This window comes from Heloderma suspectum, chromosome 5 (genome assembly GCF_057233095.1).
Source record: "Heloderma suspectum isolate Gila_16-S chromosome 5, 16-S_ref, whole genome shotgun sequence".
NCBI classification, from domain to species: Eukaryota; Metazoa; Chordata; class Lepidosauria; order Squamata; family Helodermatidae; genus Heloderma; species Heloderma suspectum.
In genome coordinates, this window is record NC_139462.1 from 166,081,480 (window position 1) to 166,109,064 (window position 27,585).

At 40.4% G+C, this 27,585-nt stretch overlaps 1 protein-coding gene across 9 annotated transcripts in view; it reads right to left on the bottom strand.

Annotated features, from left to right (window-relative positions):
* Positions 1-27,585, bottom strand: part of ANO10 (anoctamin 10) — an 87,727-nt gene that overhangs the window by 32,314 nt on the left and 27,828 nt on the right. Inside the window, exon 12 of one of the 9 annotated variants that reach the window (XM_084858234.1) lies at positions 6,465-7,058. The exons of the other annotated variants lie outside the window; for them this stretch is intronic. Coding sequence (XP_084714360.1) covers positions 6,888-7,058 — 171 coding nt within the window. The 3' untranslated portion in view covers positions 6,465-6,887. Of the gene's footprint in view, positions 1-6,464; positions 7,059-27,585 lie in introns of those variants that run through there. 9 annotated transcript variants of the gene reach the window in all.

Here is a 27,585-nt window from a genome sequence, read left to right on the forward strand (position 1 = left end):
GGCTGCAGTCCCCACACTATGCCAGAGTGTACCGAACCTTCAGGAGTGGCCTGGTGTGTGTGTGAGAGAGGCTGCAGCAGGAACAGCCTCACTGTTCAAACAGAACTCCTCAAATTTTTGGATTCTTTCGATTCGAGGCTATGACTTGTATAATGGTAATTTAGTTTACAATTCATATAGTGGACTAAGCTGCAGATCTATCCGGGGGCTGCAAGTATCCTGTGATTACGCACAATTGTAGCAAAAGCATAGAAATGTATTGTAAACAACTCAGAACCCTGCAAATCTATGTTTTAAAAAGAGTTAAGTTCCTAGTCCTTATGACTGGAAAGATGCCTGATGAAATCTCAGAAATCAGGTACATTAATTTGGTAATCTGGTAAACATTAGAAATGAAAATATGCCATGAAAACATACAAGTAATTCGACAGAATAAATTGCACAACAGCTCATTCATTAACACTTGATAACTAGACTTTAAGAATAAGTTTGCCCTCACATTTCTGTCAACACACAGTTACTATAATATACATATAAACAAAGGACAGTAAGTATACATAATAGTATTACTTAACAATATAATTTGCAACACAACAGCCTAGAAGGCAGTAATATAATGCATTAAATATTCATCCTACAATCCTTAAATATCTTATCTCAATTTATGGAAGGTGTTTAATAGGAACTTGTATACAGGTTGCCAAAAGTCAAATTAGCTAATGTAGTATCTAATGAAGAGAAATGCTTTGATCATGCTCTGAAATAAATTCTACATTAAAAGATAGAAAAATGAACATGCAATTCAATTTGACACTATGATTAATAGCATGCTTTATGAAATACCTCTTAACTAATTGCCAATATTATTCACTGGTCCTATATATGTCCAGTCTACCTTACTGGGAAAATATTTGAAGTCTAGAAAATGTAAAATAGATTATTTGTGTATGTAATATCTAAAATTCCAAAACAATATAAATGGGGACTAACTTTGTACCAAAGAAATTCTTTAACAAACCATTCCTTGCTTTAATAGAATTCCTCAATTTCGATAAAATCAAAATATCCCAAACTTTGCATAACCACTTCTTGCCAGTCACTGAGGAAAAAACAATCCAGTGGCAGTGATTATGTTTATTTAAGATCTACTTGTTGGGGGCTGGGTTGGGGGTAAGAGAGACTGCTAATAAGTTATGCCTACTAAGAAGACTTTGGGGGAAAACTGAATAGTTATGTAATTACTGAAATAGTCTTAATATGACTGAAGCATTGATTATACTATAGGACATTGCCAAAACATATGAAATAATCTTTTAAGGTTGGAGGAATTGTATTTGCAAGATTTATTTTAAATAAAAAAGAGCTCATTCAAACATACTTTTAAAATAAATTGCACCTACGTTGTACTCCTTTCAGCACTAGGTAAACACCTTTTTATTTTCCCAGCATTTTAGCACTCTAGTCTTTTAGCTCTGCTGTTTAAAATCTGTATTTTAAATCTCTGCATTGCTGCTAGGTTTCATTCTGGTTGTACTTTTATATTGTAGTTTTAAGCTTTCATATTTTATATGGTTTTATGCTGTATTTTGCGGTTTTAATTTTTGTGAACCACCCAGAGAGCTTGGCTATGGGCGGTATAGAAATGAAATGAAATAAATAAAGCATTTACAGGTAAGTAAACATTCTTGGATCAGCAACTCTGATATGGGAATGATCCACATTCTTGGATCAGCAACCCTGATATGGGATATATGTACCCCGTACTAGGTGGGACTAAACAAGCAAGGCAGAATAATTCTAAAATTCATCCTAGCCAACACATCCTGAGTCTAAAATTCATCCTAGCCAACACATCAGTATTGATTCTATAGTGATTGGTAAAGGTATGGCAGGTGGTTGTTTTACAAAATTTCTCACATGATGATCTTGATCTGAAAGCCCATAAAATGGTAGTCCCCTTCAAGGCATAGATTGTTACCTGACTAAGGAGAATCAACACCTTCCTCTTTTATGCTTTCCCAACACAGCAGGAGGGGAACACTTCTGGCCCTCCAGATGTTGTTGGACTCCAACTCCTATCAGCCCCAACCAGCATAGCCAATCAGGGAGGTAGGAGTTGTAGTCAAACAACATCTGAAGGGCCACAGGTCCTCCACCCTGGCAATACAGGTTCAAAGTCAACTTTGAGATATAGATCTGAATCCTTTTTACCAAAGGTGGGCAACTTGTTCCCCTACAGATCTTGTTGGACTGCAGTTCCCATCATCCATCACCATTGGCTATGCTGACTATGGCTGAGGGGTGTTGCAGACCAACAACATCTGGAGTGCAACAGTTTGCTTACCCCTTCTTTACACCTTAATTAACAAAACACAAACAAGCTAGGATTCTTTGTATTGCCTTCTGTGAAATGAAGGTAAATCTGTGCACTACTCAATGAATGTGTGCCAGACTGTTTCCTGCAGTAACAGGCGCTGCAGGAAAAGCTGGGAGAACATCTGCTCCCTTTGAAATGAATATGAAAGCAGAGTTTAGTCTAAGTAACATCCTAGTGAATCTTCCAGCAACCTTGATGAACAAAAAATATGGAAACAATGAATTTTGGAAGACTGAAAAAGATTTGGGTAAGGGCTAATTTCAAGCTCTGAGTCAAAGGCACAGAATATGCTTTTAGAGTAGAGCAATACTCCTGCCATCTTGTATGTAAAGGTATCCTTCAATGGTGTCCAACCAGGATAAAGTCCAAGTATTATGTTTTCCAGGCTAAACTATCTTTGGTTCGGGACTATCTATTGGAAAAAATAACCTCCTATGCCTGTTTATTTTCCATTTGGTCATATTCTGCCCTTTTTGATAAACAACTCTGAACATTCCTGGACACTTGGCTAATAGTGTTCAGATTTCAAATTTCAACTGTTTTCCTTCTAATTTAGCTTCTTGTGCTTTATCTATTGATTAGTCAGGGCAAAGCTAACTGGAGAATTAAAATGCTTGTAACTGGAAATATCTCACATGGGATTAGGACATCACCTGAGATTAAACAATTCTGTCCATAGAAAAGGAGAAGGGTTTTCTAACAGCTCGAGTTAGCTTTTATCTATTTTTAAACTACTTAATCCACCCAGCTTCCTGAAAGATTCGGTAACTGAAGGCCATAATACGCTGCTTTCCATGAAATACTCTCAGGTTAACTATGATTTGTGCATGAAGATTAGCTATACCAAGTGCATGAAAGTCTGCAGTATGTGTTTAAAGCCACATGCATTATGCCTTTTACATGGCCATGAAGAAATCTGTGCACAACACATTATATACCAGCTGGTACTTATAGCCTTGTGTTACACTGTACTACTCCTGAATTGGGGGAACTATGCAAACATGGTACAGTTTTTCAGTACCATCACATTTTTAATACCACAGCCATGCTTTTGGGTTGCTAGTAAATGTAATCCTCCAAGAAGACATCATGTTCGTGTTCAGTTATAATCTTTCTTCTTCCCCACAGCCCTACCAACCAGCATGCTAGAAGTCTTTGCTTGAAATGGTTTAATTTATTCTTTTGACTTCCTCTTTCTTTAAGAGATTTTTCTTCTATCTTACAAAAAATGGGCCCTTATAAGGCTGTGGTTCTCAAACTGTGAGGCAGGTGTGCATTTCCAAGACCCTGGTAAGGCACAATGTTTCTGAGAAGAAAATCCTGCACCAGGCACAGGCAGATGCATTTTCCTCCAGCAGAAGCAGTTTAGTAAAGCAGATTTGGTAGCTGCAATACTATCCATGGAAGCTGCAGAGAGGCAGAGGTCATATAGGAGAGTCTGGCCACAGCACCTCATCCCTCCCCTGTATCCTTCCCTGGCTGGGTGGATGAGGAATCCTGTTCTAGTTCTCTCCTAAGCAAGAGCTGGATTAGTATCCATAAGTATTCCTGAACAGTATTGGGCAAATAGAAGGGTAGAGATTTACATCAGGAAAATGGGGGGAGGCTCTCTCCCCTAGTGTTCTTGTCCCAGTCTGAATCACCCTCCATCCCAGTTGCTATAAAGACCGAAGAGACTGAAAGCATTTCTACACGAGGCTTTTATTGCACCCTTCTCACTGGTCACTCACGGACATTTGTGGGTCCTTTACATGACATTGTCAACCTCCAGGGCATCTCCCATGCTTTCTGACCTTTACCCCAATTTTTAAAAGATCAGAGATAACCTGATAAGGAATGTTAATCCAATATATTGACTGTTTGTAATTGCACAGTTCCGCTATAACCATCTATAACCACAATGCTATCTAGTGACTGTAAAATGAAACGTATAGAACTTGCCGAGAAAGGAATTCCCCAGTTCAAAGCCAGTGCCTGCCCATGTAAAGGAGCCAATCTTAATCCCGCAAATAATCCAGAAGCAGAAGCCCTGGTAAGGATGCGGGATTTTAGCCTTGTGTGAAGATACAAAGTTCCAATCACAGCTGGAACAGCTGAAATGCGTATGGAAAGAAGGCTCATGTGATCAGTGCAAGATCAAACCTATGTTATATCTTACCTTTATGAGTATATATTTTGTTCCATACTCTCACAGCTCTACTTGTATAAACTCAGAACCAATGTTTGCAATATGAGAAGTTCAATAGTACATTCGGAATACCAGATTTTCTCAACAGAAACTGTATTTGCTTTAAGATACACAGAGAAAACCCCACCCCTTATATCCATCCCTAAACCAAGTTAATTTTATTTATATATACTGTGTGTGTGTGTGTGTGTGTGTATATATATACACACACACGCATATACATATCTCAAACCTGTAGATAAAACTATTTTTTGTTCTAATGAAGTTATATATGGATATGTGTGTGTGTGTGTGTCCATATTTAACTTCATTAGAACAAAAAATAGTTTTATCAACAGGTTTGATACTTGTGCTAACTGTAAAAACAAATTAGTTACCTGTTATCATGAAACAATTAAATTAACTTTTTAAAAATTGTAATGAATTGTTACAACCTGTACTAATGTTAGGTAATGGTTCTATGGCTCTCCAGGTCTCAGGAAGGCTGAGAGAGTCTTTTAACTGGAGATAATAGGAACTGAACCTGGGACCTTTTGAGTGTTGAACCTCTTCCACACTGAGCCCTTCCCACTGACCCCTGTGTAGTCAAGAAGGCTAGTAAAGTTTTTGAAATAACAGACAGTGAATTGACTGGCATGCCAATTTTAGATGTAGGCTTAAAGAGTGAAAGAGGTTGCAACTGGAGTAAAGAATAGTCTTTCAAATTATTGGATCAAACGGCAGTCTTTCCTTTGATAAATACTAGTATTTAGACTGAATCTACCATATCACTTGGTAACTGCAGCAAACACTTACCTGAACATGCTAAGTGCTTGCAGATCATTTCCTGTTACTACTTTAGATAACGGCCAATTGAGCAAGTTAAGAAGCTGATATACCTGTAGTTGCTTTAGTCCTTGCATGTGGCAAGTAAGGATCATGTCCAGGTAGAGCCACTTTTGAAAACAGGAAAAGAGTTGGTAATCTCACCCTGGAGGCATTCAAGATAAAGCTGGACAGCCACTTGTCAGGGATGCTTTGACTTGGATTCCTCCACTGAGCAGGGGATTGGACTCAATGGTCTTATAGGCCCCTTCCAACCCTATTGTTCTATGATTCTATGTCCATATATGTTATACATATGTCCATATATGTTAGTACCTAAAACCATCATTATTTAAAATGTATCTGATTTCTCAGCTAACGACTGTGTTTATATAATTTAGGGTTTGCTTTTAGGGTAAGGAATTTAATCCTGAATGAAACAAAAAAGGAAAAAATGATTCCATAAATTATATATAGACTAAATATGACTGATTAGTGGCAAATAAATGTAATAAAACAGCCTCTCCCAACCTTACATCTTTTTATGTTATAGGACTGTTCAGTAGCTTAAGGGAGTTCCAGTAAGCTTAGAGGTTCACATTTTTTTCAAAATAAATATGTTCTTATTCTAAATCTGAAAGGGAACAATGGGGATGTCTGAAATAAGAGTCATACTTTGTTAAATCATGGTTACTCTTCACAGCAGCTGAAAGCTCCTTAGGAATTTGTTAAGGGTGCAATCCTATGGCTGCTAGACAGTGGCTAGACAGCCATAGGACTTTTTGGTGTTCGGGAACCGACCTCGGAGCCTGCGCTCTGAGGCTGGTTCCCAGAAAACCATCTCCACGCCCCACCATCTCGTAAGAGGCACAGTTCGTCCCCAGCTCCATGCTCGGAAGAGCAGCGTGGAGTGGGGGGAGTGGGGGGAAAGGGGGCGGGGAGGAGTGGGGACAGCAGAAGCATCGTTATGCACTGCATTCCTATGCACTATCCAGCCTCCTCCACTCCAACCCGCCCCAGCTAGACAGCCAAAATCAGCCATCTAGCCACTAATGCAGGGCGGCCGGAGTGTGGAGGAGAAGATCCCCTCTGTGCTTCGCCTGCCCTGCATTGGATAGGGGGTCGCATCTGAGTTCGGAGGCAGCAAGCTGCTTTTCCATCAGGGATGGAGAAATATGGAGTCCCCATATGTTGCCCTTCCATGGATGGGAAAGCAGCTTGGGTGAGAGTGATTTTGACTGGAAAATAACTGCCCACAAAAATATTAGTCACCCCTTCCCACAGCACTGCTGCTGAAATCAAATCTGTCCCTCCTTAAGAGGTTGCATTTTAGTATTGGGAGTGTTAACCTGATGTGAACTAGCATGTTAATTATTGAACTCAAAACAACATGTCTTGAAATATCAGTATAACATTTATATTGTTCAGAGATTTTTACAAATTATTACACCTGTGGGGGCTGTACAGTAGCTCTAACAGCTTGCAAATGGACAAGTCTTCTTCTAAGGTATAACAAGTTCATGAAAATGACTGCTTGAATACTGAGGACATGATGGCCCCCCGAGATTTTTCAGATCTCATCAGAAATGGTAAATAATTCCATTCATGTTCTTCGCTCAAGACCTCCAAAGTCATTTCCATAGACACCCTGCTGAGATTAAGAAGGCAGCAACAATTCCCATGGATCAACTAGTAAGAAAATAAAAATTCTTTGTTTATAAGAATAGGCACAGATTTTGCAGCCAGTTTAAAAAGATGACTAAAGATATTTTTACAATGCAAACTTATATCTATCTGCTCAGAAGAAAGCCCCCATTGAATTCAGTGGGGCTTACTCTCAAGTAGATGGGAATTCTAAACTAACTTACATGGGAGTAAGCCCCGCGGAACTCAATGGAACTTACCTTTGAGCAGACAAACAGAATGTGTTGTTAATGTCCTATCTTTAATCACATTTTAAATCTAGCATTAATGTCCTAAAACAAAGCAGTCATAAAGTAGATAAAACGTTAATGAAAGCTACTTTTCACATTTATATTGTCAAATATGGGAGGGGGTGTCTTCTGTATTCTTTTTACTTAACCTGCTTTATTAAAACCCAATGCTGAATTTGCTGTAAGATATATTCACCATGATGGAAAGGCATTACAAAACATTTCCTCTAAGAAATGCAAAACAAGAACATCTGGTTCATGTGCAACGATGCAGTAGAGAAAATGGCATTAAGATAGAAAATATTAAAATCATTTTTTCAAGTATGACACTCTTTTAGGAGCATTACAATCCTTAAAGTGATGCCTTTGTTCAAGTATATACAACACAAAAGTAATCTCTAATATGGTCAAAATAAATATTTGTTTCCTTGAACATCTGACAATTAACACACACAAAAATAGGAAGCATACTACAATTGTGAAGATGAATAGTAGATTCATTCATACTTAGGTATTTTGCAGAGGTGGATTCTTCTTAAGGGTGGGGCTGCTGCCCTCTCACCTGCCAGAACCCCAGCCACAGCCCACATATTCTCTCTCCTTGTCCCCAGCCCCCTCCCCCAAGTAATTTGCAAGTAATTTTCTCTCTCTCTCTCCTCCCCTTGCCTCGTGACTGTCCTCTGTGCGCAAGCTCAGAAGTCAGGGGAGAAACAACGAACCGTAGGCAGGCATACTCAGTCTAAGGCAGGCAGAGCGTTTTTCCCAGAAACTCTGCCAGATTACTCCAGTTTTCCCCTGATTCCCCAAGCCAATCAGGACACAGGTATTCAGCCTATCTGCATGGTACTAGAGTGTTTATAGGGATGGCCATAGCCAATGTGTTTTAATCTTTTCTGGCACCTGTGCAGTGCACTGTAATGGTCCTCTGGCTCTGACTCCTTGAGGCCAGAATGTGGGAGAGTTCACCAAGCAATGATAGATACGGCCTCCTTACGTTTACTGAGCAATCAGCACAGAGAGAGACAGAGACAGAGAATGAATGTAACAGTGCTTGTGCACAGGGACTGTGTCAGTGTGCTCTTGGTTGTGGGTCTTGAGTTGAGAAAGAAGCCTGCCAGCATGGCAGCCAATAGCTAGGTAGCAGCGCATGGAGTCCAGATTCCAGGGACTGGAGAGAAGAATCAGCTAACAGGTACATTGGTTTGCTCTATGACTTTTGTGTATGTGTGTGAATCCCTCACTATTTCTCCATTAAAAAATGGTTAGCTTGGTGACCTGGGGGTGCAGGGGTGATTGTAGGAGTGACTGTGTGGTGTGGGAGGTGTCCTGGAAACCCTTTACTCCTTGTTATTTTTATCATTTTTTTTTTTAAAAGTGATTTTAAAAGGTTTTGATTTATTTCTAACTTGGCCTCAGTCTGCCTTTGTGTGTTTCATTGCTCAGACCACCCCCGCCTTGCACTCATGATCTTGAAGTTACTTGCCTCAGTTTGCCTTTTTGTGAAATGGGTTTCTGCTGCAGCAGAAAGATGTGGCTGCAACTCAAAGGCTTTTGTGTGTATTGTGTTGCTCAGCCCCATCACTGATCGTGCCTCAGTTTGCCTTTATGATACACGGGCCTCTGCTAGAGCCTATCATTGGCTCCGCTATTGTAGCCCAGGGCTCTGCCTGTTTTGATCCCTGGATCTATCCTCTTGTCTACCATTAGCTGTCCCACCCTACACCGCACCAGCCCCAATGGACACTAGATGCCACTGTCATTTTGCATTATGATCTCTTCTGCATGTTGCAGTTTTCATTCGCTTGTGCTGGGGCTGCTTCCTCCACTGAAATGAATGCAAAAGCCATTCCAACTAGGGTACACATCAGAACTCAGGGGCCTGGAACAGGTTACTGCATCAGAGGAGGTATCAGGAATGTGAAAGCAAGTCTTTTAGAGAATATAAGTTAAAGTTTGGAGATAGTATCAAAATGCTAGGAGGAATAGGAAAATAGCTGGGAGCACAGAAAATAGGGCAGGGGTTGGCGTTGCTACAAAGGGCTGGAGTATTAAAGTTAAGTATTGCTGAGTATTGCCTAAGGTCTGAAGTATTCTGGATATCTTTAGGCTGCAATATTGTGCCCAATTATCAGACTTCAATGCATATAACTGGACACCAGGTTGGCCTTTGTTTTTTGCTTTAAGATTCTGTTTGTAACTTGAGGCAACAGTTAAAAGATCCAAAATAAATGTGTTAGAAATTAAAGAGATTGTTGTGTTACTAAATACTGTTTTAACTGATTCAGTTCAGCTTGCATACAATACTGTGTAGTGAGTCTTTCAAATACTGTAAATATTTTATTTTCCTCACCTTATTGAAAGCAGGCACCATCTCATAAATTATTTCAGTATGCATAATACTACCGTACAATCATAATTCTGGCAACTGCTGATGTCAAACTAAAATCACTGAGCCAGCTTTTGACAACACAATTGTTCTCCATCCATCTGAAGAACATTCCTTCCCCAATCACCTAAATTTGATTCATAAATTCCTGGAAAACGTATTATTTTCCATACGTCCAAGAACACACAACTTCTGATGTGCTATGAAGAACCAATTCCATCTTAAAATTGTGTGCCACAACATTTTATACTGTAGACTCAAATACAGCAGGTTACTCTTAAAGACGGAACTGTGGATTCTTAAGTAGCTGGAACAGGACAAGTTTGCTACACTATCCGGTTTCCAAACGGAACCAAATATACACAAGGTCAAAATACATACATTTACCAAACTCTAATGTCTGTCGGTGTGAATCCACATGGTGCTTAGTATCATATTACACATATTTATGAGTTTTTGTTACTAAGAAAAGTAGGAACCACCACCACGACGGACAATAACATTTAAGGTTCAAATAATTATTTCTTACTGTGTCAGGCATCTGAATCCATAATTCCTTCAAAATATGTTTCCTTCCCCACATCCCGATTTTTCTCCATTGGGAATGACATAAACACAAATAAGATTTGTGACAGAAAAAACTTGCTTGTAAAAATGAGGTGCTTTGTTTTCAGCCCACACTCTATATTCAAAGTCTGAAGAAAACTCACCAGGTTAAGCCTAATCAGTAATATGAGATGGGGAGAATGGGCTGCATTAGATATAATCAGTTCTGAAATGGGATGGTATACTATCTACCATGGATAACTAAAGAGGGCTTTGTCAAAGTCACTATAAAACCTGGAGAAAGAGAAAATGATCAGAACAATCCATGTATTTAATCTTATAAATTATTTAAATAAATTCAAAGTCACTTTCTTCTATCAAGAAAAATTATATTCTTAAGAAGTCTAGAAAGACTTGGTGTTTTACTGCTCCAGTATCTATAAAGGTAAAATCTCAAGCATTACTACTGCTGCTGTTTTGTTGCCACAAAATGATAGCTGAGTGAGAACGATGCTACTGCTGAGAAATAAACAGGTACAAAACAATCAATGCTCACACAGATGACACTATGCATTTCACCTAACAAATGTATTTTATATATTAACTGCCAAGCACACACATTCTTAGGCAGGCAATTTTATATGTTGTGTTTCGCATATACAACAACGAAAGGACTCACAGGTAACTCTTAATACATCTTAAGCACAGAAACAAATGCTAAGGTAAAGAATCTTTTGCTCCACGAGGTTTATCTTAAGCTAAAATATATATAGTGGCCAGTATATAGTAAATTCTGTAAAATGAATCCACTTGGAACCGTGTTTACACACAGTGATTTGCTGTAAAATTGTTTCTGGCTTCATGTAGCCCTGGGGACTATCTTTTATTCTTCCAACTGGCTATTTCTACATATGAGTAGAGAAGCTAGGACAATCTCTCCTGAAGTCAACAAAAATATATTTTTAAATACAAAACACAATAAATCACTGCATAAATAGACCTCAGGTTGTCTAATGCTTTACAGCCTCTGGCTTCCTCTGTTGATATGAGAAAGACAGAAGCCAAAACAGCAAGAGAGAGCATTTAAATTGCTTGTATCCATTGCTTGTGAGTCCCTCTTTCATGGGCCTTTTAAATATGAAGGCTAAGGGCATCTCTACACCAGCTTAAGATCCTGCACTTAAAATGGGGCTTTCTGCTTCCATTTTAAATGCAGGATCACAATGACTCACTCTTTCACCCGCTTCCTTCCCCCCCTCCTTCCCCCTCCTTCTCCCTGTATCTGAGTCTTCCATTATCTTTCATTGATCTCACTCCTCTTCTTGCCACTTTTCCTCTTTTGACGAGGAAACTGAAGTGGAACACAACGGGGTAATTTGATAGCTCATGATCTGGGATCTATTTCAAAATGGAACAAAGGCCATTTAGTGCAGGAGATGCCTTGGATGATCACGGCGTCATGTAAAGAGCCACAGATTACTCTGTGAAGGAGCAATCTCAATCGCAGGATAAAAGTTCCATGTGAAGAAAGCCTAAATCTTTAACTCAAGGATTTTACCACATACAGTAAATAATTTTCTTTGCACGGTGTACATATAAAGAATATTCAGTGAAACTATTTCCCTTTCAGATACTTACTATTTGCAATTAACAGGGGGGAAAGTCACAGCAAAAGGTTGTTAAGAACATAAAAATATTTATTGTGTTTGTGTTATTTAAGCAATGAATGTGATTCATCAACTTTTCCTTTCTGTTCATTCAAGGTTCAGTTTTATAGACTGCCAGGTGTACCCATGGTAAGTACACAGCAACAAATCTACAAGTCTGGCTCTTGTTGTTTTTTAAATGACATTTCATTTAACTTGACTTGTCTGATCCTAGGTAACTATCCTGAGGATGTGGTGACCAAGTAGCTTTCAAATGGCAAAATGTTCAGGTTTCTTAAACTGAGATTTTACTTGGAAACATTGCTTAGTGAGCAACTAACAGCCAAGACTATTTTAGTTGAGATTACAATCCTATTTTTTAAAAAAGCTAAAACTAGTATGGTCTGGGGCGTGTTTCCACACTATTGGCTTCACTTAGTTTGCAACTTTGTTGCGATGTTTAGGGATGTATGAATCCCCTTACCTGGGCTCCGCAGGAAGGTCTGCGGGGGGGGGGGGGGCTATCCGTTCCTCCCCCCCGGAGTCCTTGCTGGCCGGCTCCACTCTGCAGTGAGTCCACGGAGCTGCTGGCTGGCTCCGTTCCGCAAGCAATACGGCCGCCATTGCCGTGCTGTATCGCTGCGGATGAGAAACAGGAAGAGATCCAGACGCAAATGGCGTCCGCTACACCATTTGCATCCCTGTTTCTTCTTGTGTCTGTTTACGTAGCTATTTACGTAGCCCATCGCATGAAAAAATATCCCTGTTTTTTCACGTGATAGGCTACGTAAATAGCTACGTAAATACAGACACATAGCCTATCACAAGAAGAAACAGGGACGCAAATGGCGTGGCGGACTTCCTGTTCCTCATCTGCAGTGATACGGACGGCAATGGCAGCCGTAACACTTGCAGAATGGAGCCGCCGGATTCAGCTCCGTGATGATCTGGCAGGAGGCGGAGATGAGTGGGAACGTTCCTCCATGGACTCTGGAGGCCGAATTCCCTTGCGGAATGGAGCCGCCAGATTCAGCTCCGTGACAATCTGGCAGGAGGCGGAGATGAGTGAGAACGTTCCTCCATGGACTCAGGAGGCCGAATTCCCTTGCGGAATGGAGCCACCAGATTCAGCTCCATGACGATCCAGCAGGAAGCGGAGATGAGTGGGAACGTTCCTCCATGGACTCCGGAGGCCGAATTCCCTGGAATTTGGCCTCACTGGAGTCCGTGGCAGAATTCTCTGCCATCCCTAGCAATGTTTCCCCAATCGCATCTTATCCTTTTCCTGTTTCCACAACCCTTAAACACCCGGCTTATCACTGCTGTAGCCTGGGGCTCTGTGCTGTTTCCACTGAGCTCTAATCAAATTATTTTCTTGATGGCTGGGTGGAGTCTGGGTTGGGTCTGATTGCCTCATCAGTATGACCACCTCCTCCACTGTGTTTCCAGGACAATGGAAGGAAAAGCTAATGGAGGAGTACCAGATTTTTAAAAGGAATAAGCTTTGCTGTGAAGAGAGGCTTCCCCTCTCCCCCCTTCTCCTTTCCCCTGAACCTCCAAATGCAACTGCTTTTCAGGAGCAAGCCTCATTGAGCACAATGGGAATTACTTCCAAATAGACACACATATGCTTGTGCTGGGAAAGCAGGAGGAGAACACATACAGTGAAACCAGCCCTCATTTTAACCCAGAGGACCTCATTGTCCACAATGGGAGTTACTTCTGATGAGACAGTAATGGGTTTGTTGTGAGAAAGAGAGTAGCAAACACAAAAACGGTGACCAGCCCCCATTGTAACCTGCAGGATAGCTATAATGAAGCTGCGAAGTACTTTCTTCCTAAGGCAATCCATAGAAGCCTCGAGATCCCGCTTGTTCGCTTGATCACACTTAAGGAATTGGGCTCTAAAGTGTGTCATTTCAATTGAGGGGGAATCTCAGCAAGCCTCATCGACTGCAATGGGAGTTGCTTCTGAGAAGACATTGATTAGTTTATTGTGGGAAAGAGACCGAAACCAGCCACCATTTTAATGCACAGGATCCCTATAAGGAAGCTGTGAAGGAGTTACGTCCTAAGGCAAAGGACCGAAGCCTCGAGATCATGCTTAATCGCATTTAAGGAATTGGGCTTTGATATGTGCCATGTCAGTTGAGAAGCTTCTCGGTTATTTCTGTGGTCATTGAGAGGGCAAGCCTCATTCTGCACAGTTGGAAAAAACACCCCTTGACTGGGGTCATGGGCTCTGTTCTACTGCTTATTTTCAGTGATGTTTTAAAAGTTGGTCCCTCGGCATCCTGTTCCAAAACGGAGATGAAACTTCCAGAAAACAGGGAGGGAAAGGGTTGGGTCACTGAGGTTAGAGTGACACACCCACAAAGGCCAGGCTACATGCCCCATGGGCAGGACTATGATACCGAACCCAGTGAAATTGTGGTAACAGGTCAGTAATAGAGCCAAAGTAAGCTGGAAAAGTCGGACTATAATCAGTGTCAGAAGAAGCGTTTTTTCTGCGTTAAAATGCAGGGCTGGTGCTGAATGGCCAGGACATCATGGAAACACAGAGACCTCACCGTGCAGCCAGGTTGGAGTAAATCGCTGGTGGAAACACAGCCCAGGTTTCAGTCTGTTGTAATAATCTAAGAAATTCTGGGTTCTTGGTATGAGCTGTTCAACACTGGGACAGATACCTTGGAAGGTGGTGGACTCTCCTTCATTAGAGGTTTTTAAATACAAGCTGGATGGCCATCTACCAGGGAAGCTATGACAGTGGATATCCTGCATCAGTACACAAGCTGACCTAGGTGACTTTTGAGGGCCCTTCCAACTCTGATATGCAGGGACAATGTGTAATAAAAAAAAAATCTAATGAACAATAAGGATCAAGTGTGTACCCCTCCAATACTGTCAAACACTCTGTACAGTTAATCTAGAATTGTAAAATTTCAATACACAGAGAGACTGGGGATGCCATAAAACCAAAGAGAATGTAAATTATTAGTAACAGATGGATTGAAGAAATACATCTCTTCTAAAGGTGGCATATCAAGTGTGTGGAAATAAGCAACATAACAGTGGACTTCCCGCCTCTTCCTAAAAATGAGGAAGTATCCTTCTTCAGAGTTGGTATATTACAGATGAGAGTAAAAATAAATTAAAATACCAAGACCAGTATTACATATAAACCCTTAATGGTATTTTAGAGCATCACTTCCCACTTCAGCCTTAATAAACAAATACACCAATCACAGTATAACATAACTCCTATTTTTTGTCTGGTTAGGGGCCCTGCGTTCCACAACAGTAATAAAGTGTTTTCTTCTCTATATTTCTTTTCATCATAGCGAGCCAGTTGTCTTCCCTGCTTCCTCTGCTCCCTCAGTTCCTACTTCAGTTCCTTTTTATAGTATCCCAGAGAAGGAGAAGGCGGGCTGACTGGAACTCTGGATAAAAGTACTCTACTTAGAGCTGAACATCCAGAGCATATTTTCTGACCAATTGCGCTTGTACTTTTTTTTTTTTTACTCAATAGTTTAGATAAAAATGGCCACAGGAGTAGAAGATACTGGTGAAAGTGCATCAGATAACCATTATTTTATACTCTGTTTACTTGTCAAAATTTAGACTACTATCTGTAATCCAAGAATAGTTATAGTTCTTTTATAGAAAGCTTTACACAAAAAAATATTGGCTAGAGAATCCATATCCAGGACCACGTGCTGTACTCTCCTACAAAGCTCATCCACTTGAGAGAACTTGTGTTGCAGACAGGGAAATTTCTGTCACCTCTGTTGCCTCCTTTGCCATCCAGGAACTATACTACTTAGTTTAATGCCAGCAGGTGAAAGGGGAAAAAACTGCATAGAATATTTGTGTAGCTGCCTAGCAGTCACCCCATATACTCCTTATCAATTCCCTGGACCCATGAAAAGGGTCAAGGTAATCAGCCATATGTTCTATATATTCTGCTCCCATGGCTTCCTTTATTACAAGGATAAAGCCAGCCTTGGTCCTTTAGCCCTACCCAATGAGGAGGAGACAGGAGGTGGCAAGCCACTGTCAATGAATTAGCTAATAATGACCTTCAAGCCAGATTTTGCTTGGCTAGGGAATGATGTTCTGGCCATTAACTTCAGTATGCTGAGTCCTTCAATTCAAGTAATATATAATGTTTGAAAATTTTGTTTTGAGAATCTGCTACTAAGAAAACCTCCAAGTAGCCAATAGATTCCACCTATATTTTTGTCTGTAAAGTAAAGGGGGAAAATGTTAAAAGTACTGACCTCTGTCAATAACTAGATTTAAATTTGATGTATTTTTGTTTGGTAGGTTTGTCTTTGGAAAATTAATTAAAAAAAAGAGATTTCATTACCAAAAGTACAGAACTCATTTTTAAACCCATTAAAGATCTGTTTTACTTTATGTTTTTAACTTAAGGCATGCACTTGACTACTTTAAATATATGCTGCATTCTATCCACTATCATGAAACATCCTGTCATCACATCCTGTCATTAATGGAGGAAAAAGGCAGAACTATAAGACTGCATCTAAATGGGAAGTGCATTTGGTATTCAGCAGAAGCTGGTTACTGAAGATTCAGATATTTCAAAAAGGAAACATGAAGACAGAAAGGAAAATGTATTCAGAAACAAAATACCAAAGACTGAAAGATAGTTGTCATATAAAAGACTTGTATTCAGTCCTATCTGGGAACATCTTTGGGGGTTTTTTTGTGCTAAAGGCTAAGATATTCTCTTCTTCCTTTGGCCCTTTAAATATCTACTTTTCATAATTTTCTAAACTACGTTTTCTATAAGTAATAAAAACATTGAATTATTTTGAAAATGAAAGCTAAATTTTAAAAATTGTAGCACCATGGCAAATTCATTCTTGTCAGTATTCCTCTTACTTCACACAATTATTCAATTGTCCAATGTGTGTTCTCTCATCCTGCAAGCACAGACCACAGGAATTGTTTCATCATTTACCTGTCTCATCTTTAGGAGCTCAAACACTTAAAATTCTTATTAGAAACAATAGGAGCTGCAGTGCTCAGTGTCTTGTGGTATCTAAAAACACTGAACAACACTAATTGTGCAAATGCATGTTTATAAAGAATTAGAAAATTCTACATTTTAGAACTTCATTTACAAAAAGGCTGTGTGAGACACAGATTTCCTAAATATGTACCTTCAGATTTCAAACTGTTTATTCTAAAGTAAACCTGTCTTAAGAAAAAAAAAGTGTCAGAATCTACAAGGTCATGTATCCATCTCAATATAAATTGAAATACAGTACTTACCAGGAAGTTTGCAAAGCATTTGCTGTAAGGTAGAAGCAGAACATTATACAGGAAATATAGATAGACTAATAAAGTAATTTCAAAACATATTTAGAGCTAAATGTTTTTGAAATTACTCCTTTGTTAGTCTATTTATCTTTCTCATATACGTATGTGTATAAATAAATAAATAAATAAATAAAAATCAGGAGTCACAGAATGTTTGCTGTATTGAATTTGTGTAACCTTACAACTGCTACCAGTTTCTCTCTCAATCAAGACTGTTATTAATATATGAATAGTAAAATTGTCTTTCTTACTACAAAATCTATTTTCACAATTATCTCCAAATGCCTACTGACATTCATTTGTGACTGCATTGCTTTCAGTTTTCATTAATTTGGTCTATCAATTTGATAATGTCCACATCTACCTTACAAATCTTATAACTGTGTTATATAATACACCCATTCCAACATCAGTACATCCATACTACACAGTTAAAAACTTATAGCTGCAGCACATCATACAAAAAAATATTTTTAAAGATTGTATTGCTCATAACTCTATTTCTATGTATGGATTTTTAAGAAATTGCTCAGAATATATTGGTTTGAAGAAAATTTCCAATTGTTTTCAGAAATTCTGTATTACATAAGTAAAGGGGCAAGAACAATAGTTTATAAAATTCTGCTACTCCTGAACAGTAATGCTATCTCAGATAAACCTATTTCTACAGATTACTCAAAAAGCAAACCTAGATTATGCTAGCTTTTAAAGTGACATAAGTTTTGTTGTTGTTGTTGTTCAGTCGTGTCCGACTCTTCGTGACCCCATGGCCTTCCTGTCCTGCACTCTCTCCCGGAGCGTGCTCAAGTCCATATTCATTGCATCGGTGATGCTATCTAGCCATCTCATCCTCTGCTGTCCCCTTCTCCTTTTGACTTCAGTCTTTCCCAGCATCAGGATCTTTTCCAGGGAGTTTTCTCTTCACATTAGGTGGCCAAAATATTTGAGCTTCAGCTTCAGTATCTGTCCTTCCAATGAGCACTCAGGGTTGATTTCCTTTAGGACTGACTGATTTGACCTCCTTGCAGTCCAGGGGGCTCGTAAGAGTCTTCTCCAGCACCACAGTTCGAAAGCATCAATTCTTCGGCGCTCAGCCTTCCTTATAGTCCAGCTCTCACAGTCATACATTACTACTGGGAAAACCATAGCTTTGATTAGACAGACCTTTGTCGGCAAGGTGATGTCTCTGCTTCTTACTATGCTGTCTAGGTTTGCCATAGCTTTCGTCCCAAGGAGCAAGTGTCTTTTAATTTCATGGCTACAGTCACCGTCTGCGGTGATCTTGGAGCCCAAGAAAGTAAAATCTGTCACTGCTTCCATTTCTTCCCCTTCTATATGCCAGGAAGTGATGGGGCCAGATGTCATGATCTTCGTTTTTTTAATGTTGAGTTTCAAACCAGCTTTTGCACTCTCCTCTTTCACCCTCAACAAGAGGCTCTTTAGATCCTCTTCGCTTTCTGCTATTAGGGTGGTATCATCTGCATATCTGAGGTTGTTGATCATTCTCCCGGCAATCTTAATTCTGACCTGTGATTCATCCAACCCGGCATTTCTCATGATGTACTCTGCATATAAGTTAAATAAGCAGGGCGACAATATGCAGCCTTGTCGTACTCCTTTCCCAATTTTGAACCAATTGGTTGTTCCATGTCTGGTTCTTATTGTTGCTTCTTGACCCTCATACAGGTTTCTCAGGAGACAGGTAAGGTGGTCTGGTACTCCCATCACTTTAAGAATTTGCCACAGTTTGTTGTAATCCACACAATCAAAGGCTTTAGCATAGTCAATGAAGCAGAAATAGACGTTTTTCTGGAATTCTCTTGCTTTCTCCATGATCAAGCAAATGTTGGCGATTTGATCTCTAGTTCCTCTGCCTCTTCGAAACCCAGCTTGTACTTCCGGTAGTTCTTGGTTCGCATACTGATGAAGCCTAGCTTGTAGGATTTTGGGCATAACCTTGCTGGCATGTGAAATGAGCGCAATTGTGCAGTGGTTTGAACACTCTTTGGTGTTGCCCTTCTTTGGAATTGGAATGTAAACTGACCTTTTCCAGTCTTGTGGCCACTGTTGAGTGTTCCAAATTTGTTGGCATATTGAGTGCAGCACTTTAACAGCATCATCTTTTCGGATCTTAAATAGCTCAGCTGGAATACTGTCATCTCCGCTAGCTTTGTTGTTAGTAATGCTTCCTAAGGCCCACTTGACTTCACTCTCTAGGATGTCTGGCTCAAGTTCAGTGAGCACATTATCATGGCTATCAGGGACATTAAGATCTTTCCTGTATAGTTCTTCTGTGTATTCTTTCCACCTCTTCTTAATCTCATCTGCTTCTGTTAGGTCCCTGCCTTCTTTGTCCTTTATCATGCCCATCTTTGCACAAAACGTTCCCTTGAGATCTCCGATTTTCTTGAAGAGATCTCTAGTCTTTCCCATTCTATTGTTTTCCTCGATTTCTTTGCATTGTTCATTTAAGAAGGCCTTCTTGTCTGTCCTTGCTATTCTCTGGAACTCTGCATTCAGTTGGATATATCTTCCCCGTTCTCCCTTGCTTTTCGCTTCCCTTCTTTCCTCAGCTACTTGTAAAGCCTCATCAGACAGCCACTTGGCTTTCTTGCATTTCTTTTTCCTTGGGATGGATTGAGTTGCTGCCTCCTGAACAATGTTACGGACCTCCATCCATAGTTCCTCAGGCACTCTGTCTATCAGGTCTAATCCCTTAAATCTATTCCTCACCTCCACTGTATATTCATAAGGGATATGATTTAGGTCATACCTGAATGGTTTAGTGGTTCTCCCTACATTCTTCAATTGAAGCCGAAATTTTGCAACAAGAAGTTCATGATCTGAGCCACAGTCAGTTCCACATCTTGTTTTCACTGACTGTATAGAGCTTCTCCTTCTTTGGCTGCAAAGGACATAATCAATCTGATTTCGATATTGACCATCTGGTGATGTCCATGTGTAGAGTCGCCTCTTGTGCTGTTGGAAAAGAGTGTTTGCTATGATCAGCGTGTTCTCTTGGCAAAACTCTATTAGCCTTTGTCCTGCTTCATTTTGTACACCAAGGCCATGCCTGCCTGTTATCCCGGTCATTTCTTGACTTCCTACTTTAGCATTCCAATCCCCAATGATGAAGAGGACATCTTTTTTTGGTGTTAGTTCTAGAAGGTGTTGTAGGTCTTCACAGAACCGATCAACCTCAGCTTCTTTGGGCTCAGTGGTTGGGGCATAGACTTGAATTACTGTGATGTTGAATGGTTTGCCTTAGATTCGTACTGAGATCATTCTATCGTTTTAGAGATTGTACCCCAGTACTGCTTTTTCTGCCCTTTTGTTGACTATGAGTGCTACTCCATTTCTTCTAAGGGATTCTTGCCCACAGTAGTAGATATGATGGTCACCTGAATTAAATTCGCCCATGCCTGTCCATTTTATTTAGCTGATTCCCAAGATGTCGATGTTCAATCTTGCCATCTCATGTTTGACCACCTCCAGCTTACCTTGATTCATTGATCTTACATTCCAGGTTCCTAAACAATATTGTTCTGTACAGCATCGGATTTTCTTTTCACCACCAGACACATCCACAGCTGTGTGTCCTTTCGGCTTTGGCCCAGCCACTTCACTCTTTCTGGCGCTACTTGGAAATACCCTCTGCTCTTCCCCAGTAGTATATTAGACACCTTCTGACCTGAGGGCCTCATCTTCTGGCGTCATATCTTTTAGCCTTGTGATATGTTCCATGGGGTTTTCTTGGCAAGAATACTGGAGTGGGTTGCCATTTCCTTTTCCAGTGGACCACATTTTGTCAGAACTCTCCACCATGACCTGTCCGTCTTGGGTGGCCCTGCACGGCATAGCTTATGGCTTCACTGAGTTACGCAAGCCCCTTCGCCACAACAAGGCAGTGATCCATGAACAAGGCCTAATTCAAATCATGTAGGAATTTTAATATTTTTTTCTGTGCAAATCCTGAAATAATAGACTCCCATCTATAGATTAAGTTTAGGAATTGTAATGTTGGGTCTGTGCTCTTTCATCTTTTATAGGCATATAGTCATTACAGTCATCCAGATGAGTCTGCATTGCAAAGCACATGACAAGAATCATAGCTAAGATATAAAGCCTTTAGGTGTTTATTGTGATACACATTGGCCTGGTTCATGCAATTGGCAGGCAGTTAACAAGCCACAGTGGCTTGTTAGCTATGCTGCACATGCCGGTCCCATGCTGAAGAGATTTACATGATTACCCTTGGCAATGCAGCTTGCTGTTTCATGCGAAACCAACCAGGGTTGCTTGTTGCTGTGGGTAACAAGCCACCCAGAACCCTACAACAGCCCATGGCATGTGACTGGCACTTGCAGTGTATTTAACAAGCCACTGTAGCTTGCAAACACCTGCTGATCATACAAATCCAGTCAGAGAATTAGGGCTCATTCTGATATAATAGCCATGGTTTGGCTGTTGGATATGAGCCTTGGACTCACATACTCCCCCTTCTCCTCCAATCTTCTCCCTGATTTCCTGGTTTGGATAAACTATAGTTTGCCATTACATTCAGATTGGCAAGCTATGGTTTGTGCTTACTTTCCAATCCATAATTGAAAACTCACTTCAAGCCATGGGGCAGTATCCTATGCTGCCCATGTGCCAGTGGGACCCACTACTTGTGCAACAAGGAGCAAGCAGTTGTTAAAGCGACATACTAGCAGAAATGCTTATTTCTTGAATGGGGCAGGTCAGCAGAGCTTACAAAAGGGAGCTCTGTTGAGTTGTCCTGATCTGGAAACAATTGTTTTCTGATTAGAATGTAATGGCAAGCTATGGTTTCTCCAAACCAGGAGGTCAGGGAGGAAATTGTAGTACACGAAGAAAAAAGGGAGTGGAGAGAAGCACATGAGCCCAAGCCTCAGACCTGACAGCCAAATCAGCCAAGTTTCAGAAAGATATATTATGTCCTGCAAGGCTCATTCATGCATCTTAGGAAGTAGCAAAAAAAAAAAAAAAATTCAATTTACCATGTGCAATAAGATTACTGATGTTAACCAGATAGCTATCTATTTTTCCTCTGCAATTTAGCATTGGATCAATTACTCCTCCATTCTTACATAAAAACTGGCTACTGGTACAAAGCTCCTATAAAAATGCATGCACTTTTTCTCAAAAAAAGCAAAACATACAAGAGATTTCTAAAAATGACATTACACATACTAACACACAGGACATGATCCAACGCTCCACAATGCTCCAGTGTGCATGTGACATTTTGTTCAATATGCAGCACTCACTAGCTTTGAAGAGAACAGGGCATCTCCCTTATACATTCAGATATGCACGCGCGCACACATACACACTTCTGTATTGTTATAAAGTATTACCAAAAATGTAACCACAGTCAGAATCAGCACCTGGCATCCTTGGGCAACTGCCATGGCCTCAGTACCCTGGCAGGGCCCACTGCCAATCCCTACCCTGGGGCCCCCTTAAGGTTTTTTTTTAATCTGGTCTGGCGCTCTGAGCGGTGCCAGGCAGATGGATCTAGACACCATTTTAATTTCCCACAATGCCCTTGACCTAGCATGGCTCTGAATAATTATTTACATTTAAAGGGTGGCTAAACCCAGCTGCCTAGTGCTGCCTGGAATGCTGCCAAAGCCTATTGACGGGGGGGGGGGGGGCAACAGGAGCACTTTGTCCAGGCTCCCGTCAGACCTGGAGCAGGCCCTGAATGTAACAAAACTGCCTAAAAGTAAGCTTTGTTAAATAACACATATGAAAGAGCTGCATCTCATCTGATGTGTATCTGTTGCCTGTATTCTAGAGCAAGACACTATTCGTTTGCAATGTAGCAATCCACCAGACACAAAACACATCAGGCAAGGACAAGGCAATCAGTGTCTTAGTTTACAATGTGTGAATCCCTGAAGCGAGAAAACCAATCATTAGATAAAAATAGATCAACACTGATCCAGGAGGCTTCAAGTCGACTTATGGCCTGAATGAGCACAGATGAAAAAGGCAGTGGCACCAAGGTTCTATTAAAATTACAAAAACCATGCATTCAAAATATGTCCAGTGTGAAATGGATGTAACATCTTCTCGCTTGCAAGCAGCAATAATATTAGAATGGACGATTATGTGTAAGAAAATTCTTCCAAACTGTAAAAAGTCATTACAGGGAATGTGTTACTTTAAAAATGTGTGCAGTACACATTCATTCTTTCATTCACTCATTATATTTCTATACCGGCCACAGCTGAAGCTTGTGAAGGGTGGTTCACAAGTATATATGAAGTTTATATTATACTTCAGATATAAATACTAACTCAGAGGCCCCAACATTGGGGATTCTACTCTCTCTCTATCTCTCCTGCACACACACACACACACACACAAATATACTACATATGGAATATTTGCACTGATCTTACAGCCTGCTTTTTATGCTGTTCTTAGTGCTGGAAATACTCCAGGAGAGTTTGTACATATTCAATTCTATCAAGTGCTAGACGTTCAGCCACCTTTTAGGGAATTCTGTCCTAAAGAACCTTAGCACAAGGAAGCTGGTGCAGGTGGTTCCATAGTCAGGACAGTTTGTTCAGTCTGTCAAACAACAGAAATGCCTGGCTTTTGTCTATACTAAAACATGCAGGAGGAGAACATTTCCTGCACTTACAAGTGCCAAGTCAATGCCAGCAAGACTGACAAACTTGAACAAACCCATTCTGTATTGAACCCAGAAGGATATACTGCAGCAGGCAGCCAAAAGGCTAGACATGAAGTCAAAGGAGAGAATAAGAAGTGGAGAGCAGATCTTGGCATTAGAATCCTGCATCTGTCAAGCACATTTCATAAAAGGCTTCTTGTCTGCAGAACTTGCAAGATACTTAGGCAAAAAGGAGAAGATGAAAAATCAGCTGTAGCAGAATAAGAAGCTAAGTGTAGCATCTACACTGGTGTAGAAGGGAGAAACATACCACCGTTGAAACTGCAGGACTGTTACAATCAACATGTCACCCCCACCAACCAATAACTTTATTTGCAAGCAAGCTTCATTATTGCAAAAGTAAGATCCTCCAATACAGATAATTGGAACAAAAGACGAGTACAACCAAGATGCCATGTTAAAGCATTATGTCCTAAATAGCTTATGCCTTCCTTTTTCAGAAGACATCTCCCAAACCTGTTTTAGAGCTAAAGTTCTAAGCCACCATAAGAAGGTCTTTCATGCAGAAGCTGAAGCCAGTGAGGAGCAGAAGGAATAAGCCAGGCATGTACAGATAAAACGTGGGCAGCCTCTAGCCTGTGGCCCTAATCTGGCATGCGGAGGTTACCAATTTGGCCTGCAGAGGGTTGGGCACCCTCCATGGGCCCCTCCTCCCCACCTCCACAAGTTCCACCTTCTATTCTGGAGGCTACTGAGGGCTTGAGGAGGAGCACCTGCCCCACATCTTCATCAAATGGGAGAAGGCACATAGCAAGCAATGCCAGTAGGGGTGCTTTGCTGCTCATGGACCTTTGCCAAGGTGGAAAGCCCTATGCACAGCAAACCTGGTTCTCGGCCAATGCATCGGGGGGTTCTGTTCCCCGGCGCATCAGCCACAAGAATGATGTCCGGGGGCATGACACTCAACCCAGAGATGTCTCGGTGGGGGATCATCCATCTATCCCTCCAAAGCCTAACTCAGGTACCCACCTCTGAGATAATGGCTTGGGTGAAAAATGTAGCACATGTTTTGATGTAGCTCTGGGGCAGGAGCAGATCAGGGGAGGGTTGAAGGACTGGGGAGCATAAAGGGAGAGATGGGCTGTGGGATAACAACAGACCCAGGCAGACGCTAGTGGAAGACCTAGCTATGTGAATAGGTGGGCAAGGAGTGGCTAAAAAATGCTCTGTAATTGTGGAAAATGGGGGCATAAAAAGGCCAGGCAGAGTAGTAAATCAGGAGATGTAAAATGTAGAAGCCAGGAAAAGATAAATGAGCACAGAAATGGAGGACAGAAAGGAGAGGCAGTCATGAGAAAAGAGAATGAATGAGATATAGCCACTTGTGTTTGTCAGAAAGTACAACAGCACTGACCAAAGATGTACCCATATTACTGCATAGCTGATATACACATACATTCAGAAATCCTGTCTAACTATGTAACAACTTCCCCCTTTGATTTTAGTTTTCCAGAAGTTTTTTTTAATTACTATGAGGTGCAGTCCAGCATATAACTATATAAAGATTATATAAAGAGATAAAAAGAAAAAGAAATTTATCGTGAAACCTTTGAATGCACTTATAGAAGTTTGTTCTAAGCTTGGGTAGTAATAGTTTATTTCTAAGAAATTTTGGCTAAGATTAGTATTTACTACATCTAATAATTATATACGTATGGCTGGGGATTACTTACTTGGGGTATAAAGCCCATTCAGCGCACTGAATAAACATACATAGAATTACACTAGTGATGCTTGTGATATGTTTTCCATCATTTTTATCTGACACATTGTTTTTCTTTTTTTATTTCTGAACATTGAAATGAATTCACCAGAAACATGGCAAGACAGAATAACAGCCTATATACTCATGTGCCCTCTAGTGGTAGAGTTCCCTTATTTAATGTACTAGACAATCATTAGGCACCTACTCCATAAAAGTATTTCCTAATGGCAATTGAGAAGTAAAGATTAATCACTTTAGACCTGAATTTTCTAAAAGCAACTTTTAATAAGCTTATTGCCTAAAAATGATAAAACTGATTAGTAATTCTGTTCAATGACAAATATAGGATTTTTTAATACAGTTATAAGAGTTTGGGGAAAAGGTTTTGGGAAAGGACCTCAAGGATTTTCTGGTCAATCCTCCTGCCTCAAGGACCGAATCCACCTAAACTGATGTAAAATATTGTTCATTTAATGTGTTCTTAAAGTTCACCACTGATTCAGATTCCATCCTAAGCCTTGGGCAACCTGTTCTAGTGCTCCAATGCTTGTGTAGGAAGTTCTTCCTAACATCCAGCCTCAATCCTTTTGGTTACAGTTTAGGCCACTTATTTCTTATCTTATCACAGCAGACCGGGGTGGGGGGGAGTCCTGAGCTGTATCCAAACTGAGGCAACCTTTTATATATTATCAAAGTCCCTCTGTCTTTTCTTCTCCAATTAAACCTATTGCTTCCGTAGGTTCTCACGACATATTCTCTAAACTTCTAAGCATATTTTTTGTTATTGATCTCATTTGACTCTTAGCTTTTCAAAGTAGTTTCACGCATGGAGAAACATACATTTCATAACTGAATAACCCCACAGTTTCAGAACAGTATAACCAAATCCAAAGGTTCAAAGCACTGACCCAGCCACTAGATCCTATGGACTGGAAACCAACCTCCAGATAGAAAGCTGAAGCTCCAACTCATCAAGGAAGACCAAGAATAAACTGGAGGAAGGCTGCCTGCACAGGCTCCACATATGGCCCAACATCTTTAATCGAGATTGCAACTCCAAACAGCAACTGGATAACAGACTTGGCAAAACTTTTTAATGATGAGAGCACACAAGAACCACCTGTAGTATAATAAAAGCAGACAATTGCAGAAGCGGAGTTTTTTGCCATAGCCTTCGCCCTATTTCTTTGCAAGGAGCAGTCAAGAAAAGCTACCCATATATTTATACTGAGATCTGCTCAATTTGAATTACCATTTATCGTCCATCTAAAAATGTTCCGGGGGGGGGGGGGGACATAATCTCAGATTCCATGCTTCTCTTGTATGCAGAAGCACCAAATCGTCTAATATGAAATCCTGAAACTATCATCAATTAGTGATGCTACTGGCTGCATGAGGTAGCAAGCAATTTTCAGATAGCAGAGTTTAGAGAACTTTTTAAAATGCACATAAAGCAATCCATGTAATAATGGTAGCAAACAAAATATTTCTTTTAGTTTTCATTTATCAACCACCCCCAGACAGCTTACTTTTATCTTATGACAGTTCCTTTAAGTAGTATTAACCTTGATCAAGCATATTATAGGGTATGGGTTTTCAGCAGCTTCTTACTGTGCCTGCTTTGTGTTATCCACCATACAGATTCAGATGATTATATGCATGCATTAGAAGTCTCCTGTGACTTCAAAGAAGTGCTAACTATATTAAAAAGAGAAAGCAGCTGCCTGCTGTGTCCCTTCCACAGTGCCAGTGTTAATGAAAAAAGCCTCTGAGAATTACTACCCCACTAATTTCTTCCAGTCAGAGAAGTGACACTCCAGACTGACACTCACTTCAAGAACAGAATGGAATCTGTGCAAAAAAGGAGTCCATAAATAATTTATTTTGACAGTTATTTTACATAATTTCTTGTGACAGTCC